The following is a 10418-nucleotide window of genomic DNA, read 5'->3' on the forward strand; positions in this document are numbered from 1 at the left end:
TTTTTTTATTTGTTGCTCATCAGCTGAATAAAGGAAATGTATTTATTTATTTTAATAGGTAAAATTACTACATCACCACCAACCGATTGGCGTCCACTGCTGGAAATGCCGTGGTTACACCTGTAAGTAGCTTACGTAATTAATTTAAAAAAAAAGAATATTAGCCATGTTTTGAACCGCCCGCCGACCTTTTCGGTTTTCAGTCCACTCCTTTACCATTACATAATTGACATCAAATTTAATAAGGAAATGTACTTGTAAGAATGTTCACATTAGTAAATGTCGTAAGTTAATCATGTAAGCTACTAGAGTAAAACTTGTAGGTGTATCCGCGGCCTAACGATGAGATCTATAGAGCGCACTCTGACTTTGCTTAGACTTAAGACAGAGTTAAAACGAGACAGAGCTATATCTCTCACATAAATCTGTCTCGTTTTAACTCAAACTTAAGTCTAAGCAAAGTCAAAGTGCGCTCTATAGATTTCAGCCTAAGCCTCTTGTAGAGGTTTCCACACGCCACGGTCTTGCGCCCGCCGCCATCCAGACTTCCTGCGACTCCTTTAATGTCGTCTGTCCACCTATCGGGGCGGGTTTTCCAACTTGGAGTTTTCCGATGCAATAGCGTCATTCGAGCACCTTGGAACCCCGTCTGTGGGGTTTTCTATGCGCCCTGCTCATTGCCACTTTAGCTTCACAAGTCGGTGAGCTATATCGGTTACCCTTGTTTTCCGATCTTGCCGGCTATAGAACCTGTATTTCGAACCGGTGCAGTATGGTAGAGCCACAGACGTAGCATAAGAGCTACATAGCATAGCTGCGGTAGGACATACATAAATACATACATTACAAGCTACATTAAAAGAGTAGAGACGGGTTTTAGGCTCATTTTATACTGAAAGGGAATGGATGCGAATTTCTAAAATATTATGTAGCATATTGACACCTATCTTCACTACGTAAAACACAAATTACTTGTCTAAATGAAAGATTCGCGGGAATGCGCGGGAATTCCGGCGACTTCGCGGGAATTTTCTTTCTCGGTAGAAATTAGTGATTTACGGTGTGGAGATAGAAGTCAATATGCTATGTAATATTTTAGGAATTCACTTCCATTCCCTTTCAGTGTAAATTAAGCCTTAGTTTTGAACTTTATCTTTTTCATTTTGTACTAAGTATCAGCAGTAGTACGTATGCTCGTACAGTACAAATGTATTACGTACATAATATACTCGTAAGTAGGTCACTGGGTCAGAGACGAGGTCTACTGATTGTAAATATCATTCGGTTCCCAAACTAACATTCTTTTTGTACAAATAAGACAATATCAGTTTTCAGCATATTAAACGTAATGTGTTTGACATAAATCCAATTTGATTGTTTGTTGCTTACTCGAAAATTTTATTTGCTCTAGAAATAATGGTGGCACACTTAAAAATCAGTAAACGCAAGTATTTTTTCCTTTTTAGCTTGCTGCGTGAGGTAGTTTGTGTTTTTAGGGTTCCATACCTCAAAAGGAAAAACGGAACCCTTATAGGATCACTTTGTTGTCTGTCTGTCAAGAAACCTACAGGGTACTTCCCGTTGACGTAGAATCATGAAATTTGGTAGGTAGGTAGGTCTTATAGCAAACATTAGGGGAAAAATCTAAAAACCGTGAACTTGTGGTTACATCACACAAAAAAAATTCAATTGTGGTCACAAACTAAAAATTTGTGAAAGTAAGATAACTATATCAAGAGGAATATCATATGAAACATATCATCATATATCATAATTCACCTGTGCATTCTAAAACAGATTTTTATTTATTTTTATGCATCATAGTTTTTGAATTATCATGCAAAATGACGAAAAAATACGACAGTAGTACGGAACCCTCGTTGGTCGAGCCTGACTCGCACTTGGCCGGTTTTTTTAAGTTTATAACATAATATTCTCAATGTTAGATAAACGTTATTACACAATTATTTATTTGCTAGATGATGCCCGTGACTTCGCGTGGATTTAGGTTTTTTTTTTTTAATTCAGTGGTAACTCAGTCAACTTCAGTGGTAGTTTGTCGGGTTAAAAAGCTACCTATGTTAATTTTCGGGATGCAAGCTACAGGTCTGTACCAAATTTTATATAAATCTGTTGAACGGGTGTGCTTTTGAGAATCCCGTGGGCACTCTTTGATTTTCCGGAAATAAATCTAATCTCTAAAATTGGAACTCTGTACCAATTTCATCAAAATCTGTTAAACTGTTGAGTCGTAAAAAGCTAGCAGACACGACAGGCACTTTCGCATTTATAATATTAGTATGGATTGATTAAATTATTTATTTGATCTTACAAATACTTCTTATTGATTTTAAGAATCATAAAGAACGGTCAAGTGCGAGTCCATCGTACAGACAAACGGACGGACGGACGGATGGCCAAACTTAGTTTTCTCAAATAACCTATTTGTTTTTGAGACGTTATTTAACTAAATAACTACCATCTTTCCGAGCTACGTAACCTTGGGTTGGCTAGTCTGACTCGCACTTGACTGGTTTTTTATTATTGATCATCGGTATGTTTTCACGAGTAACAAAGCGTGCTCAACCATTCGTAATCTACGAGCCATACATTAGTAATAATTCGCCCTACATTTTAATTGCTATCAAAATTACGTAACATAAGGCCTGTGTACAAGCTATCTTTTCTAATTTTCGCAGATCCTAAGGTCTTCGTGACTACAACGAATTTATCCAAACTAACATTATAAATGCGAAAGTGTGTCTGTCTGTCTACTAGCTTTTCACGGCCCAACAGTTTAACCGATTCCGATGAGATTTGGTACAGAGGTAGCTTACATCTCAGGGAAGGACATAGGCTACTTTTTATCCCGGAAAATCAAAGACTTCCCACGGGATTCCTTAAGGCCCATTCGTTTAACCGATTTATATGAAATGCGGTACAGAGGTAGCTTGCATACCGGAAATTGATATCTAGGCTACTTTTTGTCCCAGAAAATCAAAGAGTTCCCACAGGATTTTCATAAACATAAATCCACGTTTAGCGGTTGAATTTTCAAAAATCCTTTCTTAGCGGATGTCTACCGGCATAATAGCTATCTGCATGCTAAATTTCAGCCCGATCCGTCCAGTAGTTTGAGCTGTGCGTTAATAGATCAGTCAGTCACCTTTTCCTTTTATATATACAGATATATATAGATATGTAATTTATTTAAAAAATCTTAGACACGTACACGTGCGTGCGTCAAGTTATTTCGTCGTACGTTATTTTAATGCTTCTTGAACGCATCAACCTTGCCCTACAATAAGGATTACAATTAAATTAAAAATATTACCTGCCAAGAGCGAAACGAACCGGTCTCACTCATTGGTGATTCAGTAACATACCACGTAGAAATCATAGAAACAAAATTATTGAATTCTTTAGTGTTAAAATGTAGTTAACGTTAAGTTTAATAAACTAAAGTAAAAGTAAGTTTCTAGAATACTGAAATATGGCGATAAATGTTCATGTAGGTATTAATAGTTTAGCACTATTTATCGTAAGAACTTATGCTCGAGGCACGAGTCATCATCATCACGATCACCCCACTACTGAGCACGGGTCTCCTCTCAGAACGAGAAGGGTTCAGGCCATAAAGCAAGTGACATTGAGTTGTTTTAAAAACTCACATAACTCCGAAAAGTTAGAGATGTGTGCCAGGGATCGAACCCCGACCTCCCGAAAAGAATCCGGACGTCTTGACTACTAGGCTATCACCGCTTTATTTATGTACGAGTACTTATTTAACATCAATTTAGAAAAATGTGACTGTCATAATCTACATATGTACCTAGGTACTAGAAACAAAAATAAACTTGTACCTAATGCCTGTTTCTAGGCTAAGTGAACTTAACAATTCTTTTATTGGCAAATGTGCACGTTTTTTGTCACTAGTTGCCCGAATTCATCAATGATGATTATTATTGAAGATGTGTCACAAGTTAGAAATTTCTGTAAAACGCAAACTTATTGAATAATTCTAGTTATCACAATGTAAAGGATCATTTGAATGACAAGAAAGCTTTCGAGTGAGTTGTTTTAACAGCTATGATATAAATCAGGCTACCAGGTAGATCAGGTATCACTATGCTCCAGGTTCTAATTTCTCAACCTCATGCTGGAAAGCGTACAGCCTGCTTATAGACTGGGCCAATTTTGATACAGTTTTCGCATTACTGAAGTCACTAAAGAGCAGGGTTATAGACAGGAGCCGCAGCAGAACATCGTTGGTTTTATTTTTAAAAAAAGTTAGGTTTTGGGGAAATGTTTTAAAAAAATATCTGCACCGCGTGCCCTAATGGCTACCACAAACGTCATAGGCTATTAGTCCCAGAACTTGTGCAACATTCAGATTTCAGAAGTCAGAACTAGTACAGTACATATTACTTAGTGTAATGAGCTAGATATGTTTTGGCCTTTTGGACTTAGTGGAAGGAATCAGTAAGACCCCTGAACTAGACATAGCGTGGGCCAATAAAAAGTTAGCGTAAATTGTTCAAAATTTATTTATTTCATGTAGGATAACTAGTATCCAGTATGCTGCGTCTGTGACTCTAACCACCAGTTCGAAATGCAGAATTAAGAAGAGCCGGCAAGAAATTAAGCAGTTGCTCTTTTTACATCATAAATCATCATGATTAACCCGTAGCTGGCTCACTACAGGGCACGGGTCTCTCTCCTCTTAGTATGAGAAGGGTTTGGTCATAGTCCCCAACGGTGGCCAAGCGCGGCTTGGCAGACTTCACATACCTTTGAGAAAATTATGGAGAACTCTTATACATGCAGGTGTCTTCACGATGGTATCCTTTACCGTTAAAACGAGTGACATTTAATTTCTTAAAATGCAAATAATTCTGAAAAGTTAAAGGTGTATGCCCGGAATCGAATCCCCAACCTCCCGAATAGGAGGCGGATGTCATAACCACTAGGCTATCACGGATTAAAAAAAAAAAAATCATAAATAACTAGTTACAATATTATCAATGTAAAGCGAGCTTTAGATTAGCAACAAAACTTATTTCATATTTTATTTCATATTTTATTTCTATTTATTTTATTTTATTATAGATGCTTGATATGCTTACAGCTAGTGCCTAAAACCTGCAGAAGTTGACTTCCGCAAGCTATTTCTATCGTGTAAACAGTCACGTCAAGCTTACTTCCGCAAGTTTTGTAACTTGCTGGACTTGCCGCAAGTCACAAATGTATGTACACGTACAATATTGGTCGTAGTGTAAACAATTCTGCAAGTACTTGCGGAATAACTTGCAAGAAGTTCTTGCTAGTCTAAACCTCGCTTAAGAACTGGTGAAACTTGAAAGCACAGCCGGAACTTACACGCAACTTTCAGTGGCGTGCAGCTCATAGAAGCATAAACGCACTGCTTACCCTCATTGTAAGAAATCAATGCTTACTTTTTCATTATAACCTGCCGTGAAACAAGTTCATACCTAAATGCATACCCTGGCTTGAACTCCTGTGCACGCCACTGGCAACTTTGTCTTTAAGGGGAAATTGTTGGTAACAACAGGGTTCTAATCATTGTGCCACTCATTTTAGTTTAGGTCAGGAGATAGTATTTCTTAAAACGCAGCCAGCCTTGCCTTAGTAAGTACTGGAATACGAAACAAGAACAAACAGAGTTGATCGGCGTATGGTAATCGATGTTAATCTATGTACATATTATAATACAAAATAGAGAGGTCGAGCCTGTACGTTGACTGGAAAAAAGTGAGTTGAACAGGCGTTTAGGCCATCGCATCGACGCAAAAAATATTTTATAAACATACAAGAACATATTTCTATTTGTGTGTTTGTCTGTTGACACTATAAGTTTTCATCTGACAAGATCAACAACCAAACAACCAAGAATCCCGATAATATAACTATTATTATCCATAAACTTAGAGATAAATAAAATTTAAAACAGAACAGCCTAATAGCTATGTAGCACTACGAGTTTACTTGGATGAATTTGCATTTGTCTGTTTGTCCGTTCATCCGTCTATCAGAGCCTAACAATTTCTGAATTTCTTTATATAATTACTGCAATTCACAAATAATAGATATATATTATGTATATTAACTAATTGTTATTTAGCTTTTAATTAGATATGTGTGACGTGTAGATACCTAATGTTAACGGCTTCGGTATACGGAAAAACTCAAGCTTCGAGTTTATGATTATACCTGAATTTGTGTAACCTGTAAATATTTTTTCTTAAATAAATTTTTTTTTATTTATTATTATTATTAACTCAATGACTCAATGCTGAACATGCATGCCACCATGCAAATTAAAAAAATATTAAAAAGTGCACAGAGATATAATATCTTGATACGGAATATTTCGTGGGCGAATCCGACCCGCGCTTGGCCGGTTATTAATTAGTTAGTTAATATGAAACTGCAATGATTATCTGAATATTCCCTGGTTTAGGGGAATATTGATATGCGTGTTACACGCTCGGAAATTTTTAGTCCGGTTCACGTTATTTTAGTCTAGGTTTATTCCTACGCTAGACAACTAGTCCACGGTTTCGTCTTCATTATTCCACTAATTTATTGGGTGTTACCTAACTAGCATCATCATCATGACCAACCCATCGCCGGCTCACTACAGAGCACAGGTCTTCTCTCAGAGGGAGAAGGGAAGAGGAAAAGAGAAGGCCACAGTCTGGCAATTAGAAATTTTATATTTTGTTTCGGAGTACCGAAGAAAATATAAAAAAATACTAGCCCTAAAAGAGCGAGCTGTGAAGCTGTGATAGCCTAGTGGTTAGAACGTCCGCCTTCTAATCGGAGTTCGGGAATTCAATCTCGGGACGCATCTCTAATGTGTGTTTTAAGTAATTAAATATTACTTGTTTTAACGGTGAAGGAAAACATCGTGAGGAAACCTGCATGCCTAAGAGTTCTCCATAGTCCATAATGTTCTCAAGTTGTGTGAAGTCTACCAATCCGCACATGACTATGGCCCAAACCCTTCTCACTCTGAGAGCAGACCCGTGCTCTGTAGTGGGCCGGCGATGGGTTTATCATGATGATGATGAAAAGAGCGAGACTCGATTTGCCTATGGGCGGTTTTTTAAGACCTCACCAGATTTATAACTCCGTCGCAGGGCATGAACAGCGCCATCTATGAGGCTTTTAAGGAACAAGCCGAGCAGGTTAATTTTTACTTATACGTAAATATCGAAGAAATATAGGGCTACCTGCGTCAAATGTACTAACATTTGATGCCTGCCAGTGTGGTCGAAGCCTCGACGTTTTGTTAAAAAATTCGTAACTCTCGTGAACTGTGGCCATGTGCAAAAGACCTAATGCAAGTACATTCATTATCTCTACATAGTATAAAATAAAGTCGCTTCCCACTGTCTGTATGTATGAACGCGTAGATCTTTTAAACTACGCAACGGATTTTAATGCGGTTTTCACCAATACATAGAGTGATTCAAGAGGAAGGTTTATAGCTATAGTTTAATTCTCAAAAAATTAGAGATCCCTAGAGAAATCGAAATAATGTGAATTAGGTCGGAAAAAATTCTCTCATTTGAGTTTCCGAGGCAATGCCACCTCAATGGCACCACATTAGTATCTATATTGCCCCCATGCGAAGCCGGGGTGGGTCGCTAGTTTATTTTGTGATAGAGTACCTACTTACGTATCTAAACGACTAACCTATGCGCAATACGTGCTCTACTACGTGTGGTTACGCGCGATTGTTGACAAGCATGTCATGTTATTTGCATCATATCACCATGAAATGAATATTTTTTGTCGAATACATTTACATCGGAAGTCGTTCAAATAACTTTGAAATCAATTCAGTAGCTTTGAAATAATATGGGGAATAGGTCCACAAAGAACTTTGATCTCTTTTATCACTAGCAAAAATTCCCGACTTTGCATTAGGTATGTAGGGCTTCTCCGTACCTAATATTAAGTAGGTATAAAAAGGAAAGATTTGTTGTTTGTAATCGATAATATGTGACACTAGTGAACCGATTTTAATAGTTCTTTCACCATAAGATAGCATTTAGATATCCATACTAATTACTAATCCATACTATAATATTATACATGTAAAAGTGTGTTTACTAGCTTTGCATGGCCCAACAGTTTAACTGATTTTGATGAAATTTGGTACAGAGTTAGCTTACTTCCAAAGGAAGGACAACATAGGATACACTTTGTTCCCGGAAAATTAAAAATCTAGTAGGCTATAAGTTGAATATATACCGAGGTCGAAGTCGAAGGCAAAAGCTAGTCACGATAAGATTTCAAAATTACAATAAAGGATCCCCTACGTACATAAAACTACCCAGACATTTTTATTTATCCAAATGTCTCATAATGCGATAGTCGATACGATAATCTACATTAATAGGTATTATAAAGAGGTAAAGTTTGTAAGTTTGTTTGTAGGAAGTACTGGAACTACTGAACCGATTTTGAAAATTCTTTCATTAGTAGAAAGTAGGTATAATATGCATAATTATTTTCTAAAAATTAGAGATCTCTACGAAAATTGTAATAATGTGAATTACTTAAGTCGGAAAAAATTGTCTCATCTGAGAGCTTCCGTGATGTGCTCTGAGTAAATAGTTAAAGTTAGACGAATACAATGTAGTACCTATGGTGGAATTGTTTCTCTTAAAAATATCTAAAGTCTGCGATAGCATATATATTATGTATTTCATACCTACCTAAAAGACATTAAAACGCAATAAGCAAGCAGTAAATAGTATATGTAAATATTGAAAGTGAAATATGAAAACAAGAGAGGCTTATTCGTGAGCAATGAATTATTCACGTAAATAGTCCTGAGTCAGGGCGATTACTTCATCATATGTAACGCATGCTCAGAGTCTGTATCGGCTGTGCAGACCGCAACCCAAGTGCCCCACTGACACAGAACGGCGAAGCATCACTGCTGGAATATAAAGTGTCGTCGACCATTGACGATGGCGCGTTTTGTGTCCATTCATCATCAGTTAATACTTCAAGTTTACTCTCGCTACACGAACCGTGACTCCGAGTGTAACTCGCTGTGACTGTAGCACTCAAAAACTCAGAAACGCTATTTCACTAACCCATTCCATTGTAGGACAGCGCGAAAAGCCAATGCGACGTTGCCGCACCGTGCGACCGAGTGTAGAGCAGCCAGCAGGTAGCCTCTACCTCTAGTCTCCGTGATCACAATGCATACAATGTAATAATTATACAACCAGCACTTGTCTGTTTTGAATACTTATAAAGTATAAGTACATAAAATATTTCAGGCCTCATGTCCCAAATCTAGGTTTACTTAAGTAAAACGATTATAATCTTAGTAGAGTCCAATTCGATTATTGTATATTCCAATTGCGTCTAAAGAAGCGCATTAAAACAGCACTATAGAAAAATATTTTTTCGGAATACAACTATAGCTTGAGCTCGTATCCGGTTGAAGTTAATGTTTTAACATCCATGAAATATTAATCATAAAACTAAAAGATGTAAGGCTACGTACCATTAGTGGGATCCACATACGGAATCTTTACCTCCAGCTCAATGTTTTCAGCAGGTTTCGGCTCGGACATATTGTATTCCACAGTGCCTTCGAAACCGATGTCGCTTTTCGGCTGGCTCGTGGAGGCGGCCAGACCCTGCGCAACACTCATTTTTGGGTCTTCGTGCATCCTACGGACGGTTTTGCGAAACAACTAAATTTAGCTGTCCGCACGTTGGGTAAAATAACATCTACCTCGCTTAAGATTATATTTTATCTTAAATGTTCTATATAAATATAAATAAATCCTTATAAAACACTAAATGTAGGTCTCTAGGCCACTTCACTACACTTATTCCGACATAACTCGGGTTGGTTCAATAGAGCTACTATACTCATGACTGACATTGAAATAAGTCGGTAAAGGGCAAGTGAGAAATTAACCCAATTTGAGAAAAGTATGTCATGGCCTATTTTCCAGATACGATGCAATTCAATGTACATTTTTAAAAAAAGGTAACATTTTCTACTGTGCCTAGGATGAAAGGTTGCGTGGAAAATAAAGAAAAGTAATTAAAATTGCTTTAAAAATGTATATTTCAAATACCTAAGTGTATTGGATAACTTTATAACTAAATTATTATAAAAATATATTATAAATAGTACTAAATGGATACGTTTGCTTATGAATACGCTGAGTTGTGTAATAAATGACCGTTTCTATTGCACAATTCTTTCACAAGGGCTTGTAATGTAGGTCAATCTGTAAGACTATGATTACAAATATTTAGCGTTATATTTAGATAATAGCATAAAATCATAATGTATGGAGCGTAATACAAATATAGATTTTAATTAGTACTGGATTTTACTAAGTTTAAAG

At 36.9% G+C, this 10418-nt stretch overlaps 1 protein-coding gene across 1 annotated transcript in view; it reads right to left on the minus strand.

Moving 5' to 3' along the window:
- ftz-f1 (ftz transcription factor 1) overlaps positions 1 to 9914 on the minus strand; it is a 125257-nt gene extending 115343 nt beyond the window's left edge. Inside the window, exon 1 of the mRNA XM_034983817.2 lies at positions 9557 to 9914. Coding sequence (XP_034839708.1) covers positions 9557 to 9725 — 169 coding nt within the window. The 5' untranslated portion in view covers positions 9726 to 9914. The remainder of the gene's footprint in view (positions 1 to 9556) is intronic.
- Between the last annotated feature and the right edge of the window lie 504 nt (positions 9915 to 10418).

Source organism: Maniola hyperantus, chromosome Z (genome assembly GCF_902806685.2).
Source record: "Maniola hyperantus chromosome Z, iAphHyp1.2, whole genome shotgun sequence".
NCBI classification, from domain to species: domain Eukaryota; kingdom Metazoa; phylum Arthropoda; class Insecta; order Lepidoptera; family Nymphalidae; genus Maniola; species Maniola hyperantus.